Source organism: Vitis vinifera, chromosome 7 (genome assembly GCF_030704535.1).
Source record: "Vitis vinifera cultivar Pinot Noir 40024 chromosome 7, ASM3070453v1".
Classification (NCBI taxonomy): domain Eukaryota; kingdom Viridiplantae; phylum Streptophyta; class Magnoliopsida; order Vitales; family Vitaceae; genus Vitis; species Vitis vinifera.
In genome coordinates, this window is record NC_081811.1 from 21,187,536 (window position 1) to 21,204,421 (window position 16,886).

The 16,886-nt window shown below is 33.5% G+C and overlaps 2 protein-coding genes across 6 annotated transcripts; one reads left to right on the top strand and one right to left on the bottom strand.

Annotated features, from left to right (window-relative positions):
• Positions 1 to 707: 707 nt before the first annotated feature.
• LOC100242372 (large ribosomal subunit protein uL18) lies at positions 708 to 6,018 on the top strand. The gene is made up of 9 exons (XM_059738315.1): positions 708 to 837; positions 1,582 to 1,651; positions 1,747 to 1,838; positions 2,761 to 2,887; positions 2,965 to 3,044; positions 3,148 to 3,264; positions 3,923 to 4,057; positions 4,195 to 4,364; positions 5,657 to 6,018. Exons 1-9 carry the CDS (start codon positions 835 to 837, stop codon positions 5,766 to 5,768), a joined length of 906 nt encoding a protein of 301 aa, XP_059594298.1. The 5' UTR covers positions 708 to 834; the 3' UTR covers positions 5,769 to 6,018.
• A 1,189-nt stretch (positions 6,019 to 7,207) lies between these two features.
• LOC100264657 (uncharacterized) lies at positions 7,208 to 16,473 on the bottom strand. Of its 5 annotated transcripts, XM_059738311.1 has the most exons (12): positions 16,157 to 16,301; positions 15,008 to 15,090; positions 13,844 to 13,929; positions 13,557 to 13,750; positions 13,301 to 13,409; positions 13,115 to 13,196; positions 12,908 to 12,993; positions 9,741 to 9,844; positions 9,507 to 9,637; positions 9,313 to 9,406; positions 7,861 to 7,916; positions 7,208 to 7,578 (listed from the first exon to the last, which is right to left on the bottom strand). In XM_059738311.1, exons 4-12 carry the CDS (start codon positions 13,599 to 13,601, stop codon positions 7,479 to 7,481), a joined length of 807 nt encoding a protein of 268 aa, XP_059594294.1. In that variant the 5' UTR covers positions 13,602 to 13,750; positions 13,844 to 13,929; positions 15,008 to 15,090; positions 16,157 to 16,301; the 3' UTR covers positions 7,208 to 7,478. The 5 variants fall into 5 exon arrangements, with proteins under 5 accessions (XP_059594294.1, XP_010646082.1, XP_059594293.1 ...); XM_010647780.3 differs by lacking the exon at positions 13,844 to 13,929 and having other exon boundaries at positions 13,557 to 13,672; XM_059738310.1 differs by lacking the exon at positions 13,844 to 13,929.
• Positions 16,474 to 16,886: the final 413 nt, after the last annotated feature.

Consider the following 16,886-nt stretch of genomic DNA (forward strand, 5'->3'; position numbering starts at 1 on the left):
CATATTTTTATAAATTTTTTTACTAAGCATACAAACTCAAAATCAAGTAAATCTTAATACATTAGATTCATTAACGAATCTAGTAATTTTTAAAAATAACTTAAAACTCAAATAATGATTCGACTAAATACCAATAATTTATGAACAAAATTGATTTAAGTTGATTTTATCGTTTTTTTTACATAGAATCATATATATATATATATTTTCTAGACAATTAAATTTCAAATCAAATAAGACTTAATATGTTAAATTCATTAGTGAAACTAGTAATTTTTAAAAATAATTTAAAACTCAGAATAATAACTTAATTAACATTAAAAATTTATGAATAAAAATTGATTTACAATAATTATTATTATTTTTGTACATAATTATATTTTTATAAATTCTATCACACGAGAAATGAACCTCGAATCAAGTGCCATCTTAAGTTTTATTTTTAAAGATTTAAGAATTTTTAAAAATAATATGAAACTTAAGTATAGATGTAAGAGTCATGACTTTACTATTTTTCTTGTATACACAACTATATATATATTTTTTAATATTATCACTAGGCAAATAGATTTCAAATTAAGTGAGAAAGAGATATAAATCATGAAATTATAAAAATATTAAATTAGGTTTGGATTGGACTAGTTTCGTTTCTTTCATCAGATGGGCCGGGCTCGGTCCGAGAAGAGTAGGACCCGGTCCAAGACAATGTGAGTAGAAGACGATATCGATGAAAACGAATCAGGGCCGTTGATATGCATCTATAAAAGCCCGTAGGGTTTAGGGTTTCATAGATTCAGCTCCGTTCTTCCGTGTCTGCTCCAGAGACCATCGCCAATGGTAACAGCCTAGGCTTCTGCCCTAGTATTTCAATTTTCTTTCTCACATATCCGTTTGGTACCTGAGAAAACCTAGGAAAATCAAAGAAAACAGAAGAAAACATTTCCCCTACATTTTCTCAGGAATCGAACGGACCTCACTGCGGCTTTACTTGGATTTTTAATTGAATGTCTATGTTCTTATTTTATATGTAAATATATATACTTTTAAGATCTAGTTATTTTCTTTACTATTATTGCTCTTCATCACTGGTTCTTTTATTTCGGGTTTTTTCTAGCGGTTTTTTTAAGCCTCATTTTAGTTGTCAATTCTCACATCAAAGCGAAATTTGGAATTCCTTTCTTGTATTTCGATCGAATTTCCTATATTTTAACTAAATATTCTAATTTTTGTCTGAATATTTCGCTGAATTGAAAAAAATATGATATGATTATCTCAATTTGGCCCTGAATTTTATGCTGTTAAGTAACTTTTCGGAATTTAATCCATCTTGCCAAATTGTTTCTTAATTTTTAGCGGAATTAATGAGGTGTGGAATTGGCAGCTATATGCATATGTTTTTAGCAACAAAATTAATTCTGGAATTGATTGTAAATAAACTATATTGAATTTGAGGCTCACTGCAGAATTTGAAAAATGAAGGACATGTGGGGCTATTCTCCACATTTTGAAATGAGCTAAATGCCTAATCATGCTAGAATGAACATATACTTATTGGTAATGCGTTTGCTACGTTCATTGTAGGCTTTTGTTAAAGCACAAAAGACAAGGGCTTACTCTAAGCGGTTTCAAGTTAAGTTCAAGAGAAGGCGAGGTATAGTATTCCTCTTGCCCCTTCAAATATTGTGGTAGCCTCCTTTTGGTTTGGTTAGCTCTATTTTGATGGTGTGCTATTTGCAAATCGTGTAGCGGGCAAGACAGACTATCGTGCCAGGATTCGCCTGATCAATCAAGACAAGAATAAGTACAACACTCCAAAATATCGATTTGTCGTGCGATTTGTATCCTAATATCAAGTTTGATTCTACTTTTTATGCGTGTGTACTGGTTGGCCCTCTGGTATGTAATTAAGATGGGAGACACAGAAATTTATTACTTAAAATAATTATTAAAATATTAAATTTGCTCACCAACTTTCCTATGCTGGCAATTTCCTTAAGTAGATACATGATTTCTGGGTTCCTGCATAAAATGAAGACCTTGTAACAAAACTTTCCATGAGATAATTAGATAGTCAAAGGCAGATGAGATGTGAAGAAGTGATGGAGTTTGAAATTTATCGATGAATTGTTGTTTTTCTCATTGAAAGATATTTCTGTTTGCTTAAGTGCTGATCAGATAGCTTGGTCATCTAGTGTTACCAAATGTTGGAAGGATATATTGATCAAGTTATGTCACATGGGAGAATATACTCTTTTCGGTACTTATAATTTATTACCAAATCTAAAAGGTTTTTTTTTTAAATATTATTTTTTATACATTATTAGGTTATCATTATTAATAATATTGGAGTGTCAGTTGTCTTATGAGTAAAGAAGAGAAAAAATGGAGAAGTGCAAGGAATTCAGGGAATGGTTTAGAACAAAGAGTTGGAAGAACTCTGCATATCATGTCTATATAACACCAAGGAGCTCTAGAACTTCCAATATTCCCATTGGGGAATGATCAAATTTGAAAAACTTTTCTGATGTGGTTTGAAAATGCATATATTGATTGATATTTAGGACCCTTTCGAATCTCATCAGTTAGTAAGGGTAGTGTGAAATTTTTAATAATTAACTGAGAATCACAAAATTAGCTTCTTTTTTTCGAAAAGAAAATTTATTTTTATTTGACATATAGTTGAAGGTCTTATTTTGGGGGTAAATAGACAATCATACTGTTTCTTTTTCCTCTTTTTGTAAACCTTAACACTATTCTCAGACGAACAAGGATATAACTGCTCAAATTATATCTGCTAGTATTGCTGGTGATATGGTTCTTGCAGCGGCCTATTCCCATGAACTGCCTCACTATGGGCTTGAAGTGGGTCTTACAAATTACGCGGCAGGTATATATTTACTCTCCATTAGTCTATATCACCTTCTATATGTGGAAGTATTCTCACTGCTTCTATCATGAGCATAGCTTATTGTACTGGACTTCTCCTGGCTCGCCGAGTTTTGAAAATGCTTGAGATGGATGAGGAATATCAGGGAAATGTTGAGGTATTGAGCATTTTTTTTTTTGGATGATTTATTGATTTATACATGTTTTTTCATTCCTATCTTGTAGGAGCACTAATCAGTGTTTAAGTAACTGTGCTTATAGGCAACTGGTGAGGATTTTTCTGTTGAACCAACAGAGACCAGAAGGCCTTTCCGTGCTCTTCTTGATGTTGGTCTTGTAAGAACAACAACTGGAAATCGTGTTTTTGGTGCTCTCAAGGTATTGTGGTGCCCTTTCTCATTAAGTTTGTGGCAGAATTTGAAGATGACTTGTCTGGTTGAACTATTTCCATCTTGTGCTTATTCTATTATGGTATGACTTGTCTAGTTGAGTTATTTCCTTATGCTTCTTCTATTGGGGGTTATACCTCATGTAGCATCCTTTTTACTTCTTGATAATGTTGTTTATTCTGTGTTTGTTTGTATTAGACTTCTCTCATGGTTGAATTTTACATTAGTAATCATTTATTTTTGTTCAATTATTTCTTGTGTAAATGCTTCAAAAGCATTTACATTACATTTCAATATGTAATTCCTAATCATCTGTGGAGAAGTTTTGAATTATTTTCAATTCTGTAAGAGAGGTCAACTCCATCTAATCATTTGTTGTTATTAACTTGTAAAATGCTTCATTTTTTTTATTTATAAAATTGGAAATATTTGATATAATCAATCAATTAATAATTGTAAGTGATTATTTCTAAATAAATTCTTGAATTATGAGTACTTTTCACTATGATGCTATTTGGTTGTTCACCAAGTGATTGTAATGAACTTCCTTCAAATGATTCCAGATGATTCTTTAATTTTGAATTTGCCCATTCAAACCATCTCTTCATCTTGAGCCTCAGCAGTTACCTGTTTCCTCTTAATTCCAGGGAGCATTGGATGGTGGACTTGATATTCCTCACAGTGACAAGAGGTTTGCTGGATTCAGCAGGGATGGTAAGCAACTTGATGCTGATGTTCACCGCAAGTATATCTTTGGTGGCCATGTTGCTGCATATATGACGGTGAGATCTAAGTCTGCTTGGATGTTAGGGGGGAAAAATTGTGATTCTGAATCCTGCATTATTAGCGGTACTTGATTAGAGACTCCAATCCCTCTATCTCATGCACATAATTTCTTACATTGTTGAGAACTATGCAGACTTTAATGGAAGACGAGCCAGAGAAGTATCAGTCTCACTTTAGTGAGTACATAAAGAGAGGTATTGAACCTGATGGCATAGAGGAGATGTACAAAAAGGTCCATGCTTCCATACGAGCTGATCCCACCCCAAAGAAATCTGAGAAGGAGCCTCCAAAGGTGCATAAGAGGTAAGGCCTACTTTTTTCCTCTTATTTGGATGATACTTGTTGCTTTTGAATTTTGAGGCTCAATAAATATTGTTAAAAAAAAATTAAAATACATAAATAGATTGAGATTTTGGGACTTCCATATGATGTGTGATCCCATAAGATGCTTAGGGTTAAGCTTCAACTGCCTTTCCCAATGTTGCTAAAGGACAATGAAAGGAGAAAATGTACAATTGTTGAAATATCAATTCTTGTGTCTGTTTCCACAACCACTATGCAAAAAACCAGTCAAAGATGGATAAGGTGTATAGACTAAGCTGAAGTTTTGTTTACTTATAAGGAAATTGTTTGCCATCAATTCATATTGTAGGTTAAATTAAAGCAAATAATGGCCAAGAACATTCCTTTGACTAATCCTTAATGTGTAATAGGGATTCAAAGTTTTAAAACTTATGTGAAGGTGAATTTTGTTGACTTTGTTTTTCGTGTCTACTCCATCCTTGCACCTTATGAGATCTGAATTCTGGAGTGTGTTACTTGATCCTCTTGCAATATTCCATATCTAAGAGTGTGTTTGGCAGTGATTATAGGAAACGTTTTTAGCCTTTTTAACACTTGAACGACAAAAAATTTTAAGTGTTAGAAAGGTTAGAAACGCTTTTTAGAATCACTACCAAACGGGCTCTAAGTTTCATGGGATTTGAGTTTGGTTAAAACCTGGATGCATTTTAGATGGGTGTCTCATACCACATGTCTGAGCCTTGTAGTGTTCCATTCCCAAAGCAACATCCTTAAAAGCTCTTTGAGAGTCTAAGAGCTTTTGTGCAGTAAAAATGGTGCACTGGATGGGGCCTCTAAGGGTGTGTTCAGAAAATTCAAGTCACATTTCTATGTGCTGTCTATGGTCTTAAAGTTTTAGAACTTGTCTCTGGTTGACTGAATTACAGATTTGGACTGGTAACATTGTCAAATTGATGTCAAGCATATGTAAAGACATTTGGATATTCAACTGAAACTTGGATTAGAAATCGAAAAGCTGGTGGTTGCATTTTCTTAAAAAAAGTGGAGGAAAATTTCTAAATTCAGACCAAATAATTTATAGGAAATGAAATTTTGATGGATTAAAAAAAAGGGTAAAAAAAAACCTCAGCAATGAATTAGGATATTCCAAAGAAACAAAGAGAGACCTGTTTTCAAGTTAAAACCCAGGGTTCTGATTGATTTACAACCATCGAGCTGTGATACTCGAGATGACGATGATGTATGATGGTAGTTACTTTGAAAATTTGATTGAATGTTTACTTCTGTGGCAGGCACAACTTGAAGAAACTGACATATGAGGAAAGGAAGGCTAAGTTGATAGAGAGGTTGAATGCACTGAACTCTGCGGCTGGGGCTGATGACGATGATGAAGATGATGAGTGAACTGGACACTTGAGAACCTAATTTTGCCTGTTTAATTTGAGTATGAGCACTAGTTGATGTTAGATGGGCAATACCTAGTATTTTCCCTTTTAATAGTACTCCCAAGGACAAATCCAATCCTACCAAGTTTGAAGCTTATAAAGTTTATAAGAATGTTAAGTAATCTCATGGTGATCAAATTTGGCCTGTGTGTTATTATGGGTTTCTTTTGATGAGCATTTTCTTTTAATTCTTGAATGGACTATTTTTATTTTTTATTTTTAATAATTACTCTTTGTAAGTGTGTGTGTGGCATTCTGTGTTGAGGCTGGCTGACTCCTGTCCTGAATTTGCATCCTGTATTTTTGACATACTAGTCTAGTCTGTCTCAGCGTTTATGAAAATTTTTGAGTAGGCGCACGGCATTGCATATTTTGCTTTATTTTGGGTTAATCAAGTAGGTGTTTTATTCTACGATATCATTTACTGGTGAGGATTGAAGAAAAAGTAGAAATAAATAAATAAAGTAGATTTAAAATAAAAATATTATTTAAAATCATTAAATTTATTTTTATTTTTTTATTATAAAGATTTAGTGTCTTAAAAGATATTAGTTTATAATTAATTTTAATTATATATATTTATTTATTTATAACCATTTTTATTAGTAAAACCATGCAAAAATTATATTTTTTAACATTTTTTTTCTTCTTAAATACTTTTCGACATGGCATTTGGATTTAGGGTAAAAACAATATGGTTAGTCTGAAAGAGTTTCGGTTTTTCTAGGCTATAAAAATGGCCACGTTTTTATATACAAGTGTTATTTATTTATGTGATAAATCTCATTTAATTATAAGTTATAACCGGCTCGAATAAAATTCAAATTTCGGTATGTGACATACTCAATTCCCTTAATGAAAGAGTTGTAACATGTTTTCCTTTTTTATTTTTGAAAATTTTAAGATTCAAGGACCATACACTAAAATTCTGTTTTTTTTTTTACGTTTTAGGGCCAAATGTCTCTTTTTGAATTTGTTTAAAAGGCTTCCTATCGTCTAGATTTTACGTTAGATCTTTTGAATGCGTTTAAAAAGGCTTTACGTTAGACCTTTTTCTTTATTAACACAGATTTTGGAGAGCTTTCTAAATAATTATAATCTGCGTCGTTACCCAACTTTTGAAGAATAAGATATTATTATATGCATAAAACATGTTACATAAAATACGATTGGAAAAACACGTCATTACTTGATAAGAGACTCTAAAATTTATACTACTTTTTAAAGCTTTCATAAACTAAATTCCCAATTCCCAATTCCCAATTCCCGTTTGGGAGTAATTCTTGTAAAATCGCTTTTACAACCAACGTGAAATTTTGAATAGTGATATTTAAAAGAATCTACTCCAAGTGATGCTTAATAATTAGTTAAACACCTAATTTTGACGAGAAAAACACGTTCAAACATTAGAAAATGTTTTATAGTGAAAAATGCTCAAACCACGGCTGCAAATTCAGTCTAGAAAACATCCGAGGATAAACCATTGGGAATATACACAACTAGAATATGTCTGGTTCACCTAAAGATTTTCCATTCTACTATAAGATTTCCACAAAATGACATTTTTTTGCTTGAAAAAACTTTTCCTCAACCTAAATGATGGCCTTCACCAGGGGCTTGCCACTCCACTAACCTTTTTTTGGGGGTACCCAAATGTATGATTATCAGCCTAGTCGTCATCCTCATCTTCCTCAAAATCCTTAACCTTCACATCTGCATCTTCCCCAAACTGAATGCAGTTGTCGATTTGAGATAAGATATACCGTATGCTGTAAAACAGGAGGGGAGCATCAATGTCATTCTGCCTTGAAAGATGTCAACAACGAAGGGGCAGTCAAAGTTGATCTTTTCCCTTGGGTATTGTAGTTTAGAAATTGGAAATTATAAAATGGAGAAAAAGCATCGAAAATTAAGAGGAAAAAAGGAGTTCCAGTAATAGGGTTGTCATTAAATAAGCCCAATAGATCTTGGAGTGTCACTGATCGGACAACTAAAGAGTAAGAGGATCAACTTTTCACAGAAACAGAGAGCAGGGGAGAGTAAGAGAGTACCTGCTCTCTTTCCTCAAGTCGAGAGGCAAGAAGCTCACCATGCTATACTCATCCACCTGGTATACATAAAAAAAAAATTTAGTAACAAATAATCCACAAGAAATCCTTATTGAGGATTAAGAAATTCTTGCTCAAAAATGATGAATGGTTGTTCCCTGGAAACAGATAACTATGAAAATTGCAACCTACCATGAACCAAATGATAATAACAACTGTAAACATTTCATTTGCAAAACATGGTAATGAATCCTTATTTCTCTAAGACAGAAAAGGTACAGTTCATTGCTTGACATAATCGTGGTTGTGGTTTTTTAAGGCATGTCCAATCCAAGGCATTCTTCGAGTGAGGTATTTCAAAATACTGACAAAGTGTTCCAAATTCATGGGACCGGACTAAGGCTCAAACCCACACCCTTTGTTGAGTCTCCTGTGCTCAGGCATACAAGTTAATGGAACCACATGAGATAATACTATCATCATCTAAACATATTATAAACTTAACCACAACAAATTTTACAAAATAAGCCACGATTCACAAATTACAAAGCCATTTCTTTTATTTGGTTCACCCTCCAACAAATAACAGCCAGCAACTACAGTTTTCACAATCCATCCAGTCCCATATTCCGACTTCACAAAAGAAAATCTTTTTCCCTCTTTCTTCTGTGTCTGTGGATGGTGTGGGGGTGGGTGATTGTTGGGTTGAGGGAACATTTAGATTTCTGGCTTTTAAGGGTTTGATTTCTTTATCTTCTAGATCATCTTTTTTTGCTCAAACCACTTACTCACAATTATACTGCTGGTTTGGAAGTTTTTTTTTTTTTTTTTTTAATTTGTATTATTGGATTCCTACTTGATCACCTTTTTTTTTTTTTTTTTCTCTAATGCAGTGGTTGGTAATTTTAGTCCTTCAACTGAAAATGAAGATTTACCACTTCATTGAGTTTAATTTTTTTGATAGGTAAAAACCCAGAATGAAGATTTGGGTTGACCTTTGGGCGCCCTTTTTACTTCATTGAGTTATATTATTGTCCTTTACATTTGGGATCCGAAACAACATGCTATTGTCATTAATGGACCATTATTTTCCATTTAGCCTTCCAAATAGTGATCAAGTATTATCCATTGATATGTAAATAAATTCAAATATTCTAACTGTTATGCCCCTTAGGATTTTTAAGTCACATCATTATTATTTGTAGACTAAAAATGTTCCAGTTGTGTTTATCTCTAAGGCCAATGGAAGGATTCCTTTGAACACTATCAAGAGGCATCTTGGACATAGTTTGCATATAGAAAAATATCCTCCACAATATAAAGGGAAAATAAATTGACACTAAATCATCCCTCCATTTTATGCATGAATAAAAATGTGACATCACTTTCATAAAGGACTAGTTTCTATGGACAAGAGAAAAGGAGTATTGGAGTTTGAGTAGCTTAATAACTCACCAATTCGATCAAAGCTTTGTTTAGCTTGCCAAACTGAGGAGCCATGCGTTGATTCAGCTCTGACAGTAAAAACCGAGGCTCCGGATTCAAGTAGCTGAGAGCAAAAATATAAAAATGACATGAATATCAGAAAAAGAAAATAAAATAGAACAACATCAAGAAGTAGGATATAGTGAAGTGCATAAGAGGCCCACTCTTCAATATCCCTTTTGTTCGTTACAAGGTCCATTTTGGAGAGAATATTAACATGAGGCAATTCGAGTTGGACCATTGCAGAAAGAGATGCCATGCAACCACTAATGAACTTGGTAACATCTGTCATGAACTGATATTAAAAAGGAAGAAGAAAAAAAAAAGAACTCTCAATACAAGCAATAACCAGTCATTAAAATAATAAAATTATGCCCAAGGGAGAAAATTCTACAAACCTGTGAATCAAGCAGGTACACAGCACAAACATTGAAATTCTTACGCTTCAAATGGTCCACAAAATTCCGAAGCATTGGAACATGCGAAAAAAGCTCTATCTGGCCTATAAAGAATGTGAAGACCAAAGAATTTATAAGATCAATCCAGCTGAAAAAAAAAACAAACAATATGCATACTGGGTGCATATCTATTGGGCAAGGGCAGTCATATAATTTTCGGCCATGCCAACAAAGCAACAAATATGCATGCCAAACAATATACAGGGCCCTAACATGGCACAAATATTGAAATTTTTATGCTTCAAATGGTCCACAAAGCTCCAAAGTACTGGAGCATGTGAAAAAAGCTCCATCTAGTCTATAGAGAATGTGAAGGCAAAAGAATTTATAAGATCAATCCAGCTGAAGAAAAATACAATATGCATAATGGGTACATCTATGGGCAAGTACAATCATATAATCTTTGGCCGTGCCAGCCACAGAAACAGCCGAACAATATATGGTGTCCCAAGACCAAAGCCAAGGTTAATATTGTTTTAAGGAAGTTGGGTTGTCAATACTTGTAAGATATGCTTCCTTTACAGAACATTAGCTGTTTTGCATGGAATTGGGTACAATTGTCAAGTGTGGATACCCCAGGCATAAGTTTCAACTAATCTCCAAATCTTATGACATTGAGACAGCCAAATTACAGATTTTCTATGTTTTCTTCTTATACCCAGTGCTCCAGGGTAGAAAAAATTTATATGCAACATAGCATGAAGAATATGGAATTTTCCAGCACTTGAACAAAAGAGGCAGAAAGGAAAGTATTGGAGGGAGGTTAGCCTGAACAAGGATTATATTCCTCTTTTATTTGTTGGGTTCATCTCTGGTAATGAAGCTAAGCATAGGGTACCAGATAAATACGGTAGAAGCACTTCACACTCTGAAATGGCTGCAGAACATTGACATTGAGACAAGCTCAAGTTATGTAAAAAGAATATATGGATCTATATGTAAAATGCGCCTATAATCCACCAGTGGTTTTACCAGATAAATACGGTAGAAGCACTTCACACTGTGAAATGGCTGCAGAACATTGACATTGAGACAAGCTCAAGTTATGTAAAAAGAATATATGGATCTATATGTAAAATGCGCATATAATCCACCAGTGGTTTTTGGACAGTAAACTGGCTCTTATGGGCTTGATGTTGCAGGTGCTGAGCACCTTTTCTGTTTCCAATGGTTTGGCAGATAAGTTGGCTTGGAGTAGAAATAGAGGGTCTATTTTCAGTTAATCATCATGTTCCTTTGAATATCAGAGATGATGTCACTTTCCCATCTAAGCTCATTTGAAATCTTAAAGCACCTTCTAAGGTTGGATTTTTTGTGTGGGAAGCGGAATGGGAGAAAATCCTTACTATGGATAATCTCATGAGAAGATGATGGATGCTGGTCAAATAGATGTTGTCTATGCAAACATGACTCTGAATCTACCAATGATGTCCATAACCATTGTGAATGGGCTCCTGAGTTACAGACTTTGGTATTATCCTTAGTTGAGGTGTCTAAATTGTCCTGTGATCAGTTAATGAGGTGTTACTCAGCTGGTATGGTGCTTTGAGGATGCTAGTGTAAGATGGTGAGGAGGCTGATTCTATTATTATCTGTTTTGGACTGTCTGGGAAGGCCTTAATAACAGAATATTTGAAGGGCCAAAACAAACTAGTTTGGAAGTAAAAAATGGTTTCTTAAAGACCTTGTTTTTATTAATGTTTTTAGAACCGACTAGTCATTGAACTAGAAAAGTTACTGGTTCACAGTTCACTGGTCGGATTGGCGGTCAAACTGCGGTTAAACTGATGACGTCATAAATATATAATTTACTAATTATTAAAATTAAAAATAATTATAAAAGTAAAATAATAATTTATATATTATTTAAAAATTAAAAATTTATTTGAAAATCAGAAAATTAGTTTCAAATTAGAAATTTAAACAAAAATCATAATTTTAATTCAAAATTTATTTTTAAATCAAAACATTATTTTAAATCAGAAATTCATTTAAAATTGTAATGTTTTCTTTAATTTAAATTAAAATCATAAGTTTTATATATATATGTATGGAAAGGAAGGGAGGAGAGGGGTGGCCAAGGGGTGGGTGGCAGGGGGTTTGGTTTTGCCGATGGGGGAGCGACATTCGACTGACCAGCGGCCTAGCTCGGTGCCGATGACAGTGGGAGCCAGTAGTGCAGCCACGTGGGGGGGTTGCTGAAAGGAAAATGAGTTTTTATACTCATCAAAACAGCGTTGTTTTGATACTGGGAAAAAAAAAATTAGTGGAACCGGACGATTAAGAGGGAACCAGCTAGTTCGTTCGGTTCGCCAGTCGGATTGCCGGTTCAATCGGTCTGATTAGTTCGACCACTTTCCAACCTAATTCACAGGACCAGACCGGTTTTTAAAACCATGGTTTTTATTGTGCAATGGGGTGGCTACATTCTTCCTTTTCTTCCTTGTTGGAATTTGTTGATAGAATGGGCATTGGTTGCTAGTTGTTGGGCTGGGTGTTCTATTATTTCCATTTCTAGGCCAGGTTTATATACATAGTGTTTACAAAGTTGCGGTCCCACTTTTTGCTGGACACCTTCATATGATACACTTATCCTTTTGCCTATCAAAAATATATAATACTCAACAATAAAATAACTGTATATGAAGGTGCAAGGAGGAAAAGAATACTCTATAGTTAAGGAGATGATAGGCAAAAGCTATTTAGCAATGAAACCCCCAGTTTACTATTTGTATTGTGCTAGATATGCAGATGCATGCATGTCTCCATGTCTTCGTCACATATAATAAGGTTAAAGCATATCTTCACATGGTGGAAAGAAAAAACAGATTTAAGAGGGTTTAAACTCTCAATAATGTTTCAATGAAGTCATTGTCTAAAAAGGAAGAAAAATAGGGTTTTTGGTCCCCTCTATGCATGTGAGTTCTGCAGGTTTCCAGATAAGTCTGTAATATGTCAACTTGTAAACACATCTCACTGAGTGACTAAGGAGTTTAGTATCTGCATACTTTTACATCATTAGGGAAAATGCCTCCTTGAAGTCCTCTTTCTGACTCAAAGTACATGTACAATAAATTAATCAATTAAATATACATGAGCATGAATACCTGGGCAGTCAAACACCAAATAGTCATCATCCAAGTAATTATCCAATTCATCTGTTAACCAATCATCCAAATTTTCTTCAAGGTGCCTAATTGCTGAGATGTAAGGTCATTCAAAACATACACCTTCGCAAAAACAACTAGCAACATCATCTAAAAGGATGAAAAATATTTAAATACAAATAAATAAAATGCAAAGGAAAAGGATACTCCATGCAGTACATAAGGCCACCATTTGGCCCCAGTCCAAGCTCCTCCATAACATCATCCAAGGAAACAAGCTCCCTAATATCTGCAAGAAAACAATACTTCATTGCTCTGAAACTAAAGAAACAAACCCACCCCACCCCAAATGAAAAAAAAAAAAAAACCTCCCAGGCAAAGAATTCTACTTACCCATGGCCACAGGGTAGTCAAAACTTTCTGCAGCAGGATCTAGGTTCACAATATGAATTGTCCGCCGCATGGTTTCACAGTGTTGATACAAACTAGAGCAATAGGTTGACTAGTTGGGAAAAGTTAATAAAATCGTCACCATGGGGATGATGTTAATACCATGATAACAAAAATGCGTTAACCACTCTTCTAAATGCACTTTCAAATTAAAAAACAAGAACTGTAACACAATTGGGTGTCAAATTTAGTGAATCACCTTGCCACTGCCAGCTGGGCCAATGACGAGTTGTGCAAAGCCCATGGTAGCTACTGAAACTGCTGCACCAATTCAGAGTGCAAAGAGAAAATTGAAAACCCGAAAAGTACCAACAACTGCAGCAGCAGCATAAGCAGTGCACCAAACACCAATCGCGAACAACAAACCCAGGATGTCAGAGTAAGCCATAATCACTGGTAACAGAAATAGAACATAGTAAACCCTAACTATCAAATATTTAAAAAAAAACCAAAAATGCCCTCCAAAAGAGTAACTCAGAGCTTAACTGTAAACACATCCATAAAATTCTTTACAAACCCAGAAACAGTTATTCTAATCAGCAGTAATTGCAAACAGAATTCAATTCAACCGACTGGAACAACCCAATTACAATCATCAGCATAATAGATATTTCATTCAAAAGTGATAAAATTCCACTTCATAATTGTACAGTACATTCAACTGGAGCAATAATTAGAAGAAAGTGAATATAAAGGACAAAGGCATGAGAAAATGAGGGCAAGTGAGAGAAAACCTGGGAAAAATCCAAGTGAGGACCTCTCTTTTTTCCTATTCCCACAACCAAAAGCCCTAGAACTCTGAGAGTCTTTATTTGTTGTTCAACTTGGTTCGAAATGACAGAAATGCCCCAAGTAATGTGAATGACGGCTCTTTTTTTTTTCACCATTCCATTGGGTTTTATCAGTTATGCTTTTAATTTTCTTTTAAATGAAAATAATTAATAACATTTTTGTTTTTTAATTGCTTTGTATTTTTTATTTATTAAAACACAAAAATAATATTACAAATTCTAGGGCTGTAAATGTGCAAATATTTGCAAAAAAAATTGTATTAGGGCTTAAATAGAATAAGGAAGTAAATTTTGATAAAAGTATTAGGGCTTAAATAGAATAAGGAAGTCTCATCTCATAATGAAATCTTTTTGGAAGAAACGACATTTCTTACATGTAATATTTGGAAATAATTACAAGGTTTTTTTTAAAAAAAAAGAAACTTGGCATTTAAATTAGTTGGTATTTGAATGAAATAATGATTTTTTGTTATATGTCTGTCACCCCAAGAATTAGCTTAATACCTAAATCTAATGAATTTGTTTGAATTTTTTATTTTTGTTATACAAAAGTCCAACTATACCATACTATTATATAAAAGTACGAATTGTTTGTAGAAATATATACTACTACCACTATATAGATGGTGAGATATTCATCTCCATGGCATTAAATGTTCTCTTAAAACTAAGTCAGCTGCCAGTGAAATAGTGTGATTTAAGAGAAATTTCAAAACTATATACTCTCCTGAATTACCTATCATCTTAAAAATGAAAATGTATTCAGACTCTAAAAGAAAGTTTAAATATGTAATCATTCAACAGCAAGGCAAAATGAATCAATGACCAAGATGAACATTTTGCAAAATTTGATACTTGCATCACTTAAGACAGGTTGGTGAACTTGCTTGGATGTTTCAAAGAAGTCTAATACAGGCCTCCCAACAGCCAAAAGGAAGAGGCCTGAAAATTTCAGAATAGAAGAACAGATAAGATGAAATTTCCTCCACCATGAAAGGATAATATACACTCATTTACAATTAACTGTCCAAGAATTTTCCCTTTTCATAAGCTAAATGCATAAGAAATTATGAAGAAGGATGCCTTTGCAGAATATTCCACTTCACAAATAATGGATGTTCAAATCAGTGGCTGACCCAATTACATTTGTCATTCAAAATGACACCCTCTGCAAATTCCCCGCTTTCTCAAATTCCTTTCCAGAATTAGTCAATTTGTTCTAATATTTCCTCATCTAGGTGAGAAATTCTCCATGGTTATTGTCTCAATAATTCAGCCCTATAACTAAAAACAGGTTTTAGCATCAAAAGGGAAATGATACTCCAATGATCATTTGGCATTTCCCATGTAGTCCAGAATGAATTCCTAGAATTCAAAATTTTCAACAATAGCATTGACAGGTTAAAAGGATTCCAAGAAAAACCTGGCCCTCTTTTTGGTTTCCAAAAAATTCAGAAATGAAAGAAAACAACATTTTCATTTCTAAGTTATTTCTCATCTTTTGCTTCCGAAAAATTAAAAAAGAAAAGAAGAAAAAGCCCCTCAGCAGCGTCAATTTTGAGTGGCATATTTCCGTATTCCCGAATCCTCGTAGGTGAAAATTTTTTAATTTCTTTTTTCATATTTTCTCCTTATCAAAAGTAAATCTGTTGTTATACAAGAAAACATTCCCCACTAGCAAAGACCGTTAATCCAACAAAAATTTCAGCTTCCAAACTGGCAATAGCTCCACGGCTGTTAAAGTGAACCTAGACTTCAAAAACTCACAGCTATACATTCCCAACTTATAAAGCACTGAGAGTGAAATCCAACCCTCTGTTTGGATTACCAAGAAAACGAAGAAAAAAATAAAAATAAAAAACATAAGAACATATTTAATAACTACCTCGAGCCCTAGTTGGTGAAAAATTTATGATTCAAACTTTTCTTTCATTTTCTCAGCACCCAAACGATTGCATATAATCTAGAAGCCCATTGAACTAACTGGGAACAGAAACTGGAAGAGTACCTTGAAGGTTTAAACTCAGAGATCGACAGCAAGGCAGCGTTTGGAGAAGGAATGATCGAATGCTTTCGAGCAAGAGAGATGCTGCCAGCAAACCCTAATGCCTGTAGAACGTTCGATCAAGTAATAGTGGGCTGGGCCTAGGCCGGCTGCCGGCCCAATCTTACCTTATAAAAAAGACCAGAATAAATTCTTCCCCAAAATACAGTTCACACTCGTACACATCTTCCTTATAATCAAATGATTCCTATTTATTTTGAAAAAAAATAAAATAAAATTTAATTATGGATTTTGAACACTCAGACTCTTTATATGAATGACCTGATCAATAATACGGGAGTTAGGCGGGATGCTATAGAAGATTTGACCAAAGTTGTATAATTGATAGAGAGGATATAAAATATCAAATGACCAATATATCTTTTAAAACTATTTTCTACCGTAATGTTTGAGAAACTTTTTTATCTTAATTTTTTTTAATAATTATTATGAAAATATATTATTTTTAGAAAATTAATTTAAAAAATATATTTTCCAAGATATTTGATTTTTAAATAATAATAATTTATTTTTATTTTTTTTGGAAAATGGTGTATTTTTTTTCAAATTACTAAATTATATTAAATTTTATTGAGGTTTGCAAAATGAATAAAATTTAAATTAATGTTTTTCTATTTTTTTTAATAGTCAATAAAGGTCATTTTTGGAAAAATAAAAAATTCACATCCTTTTT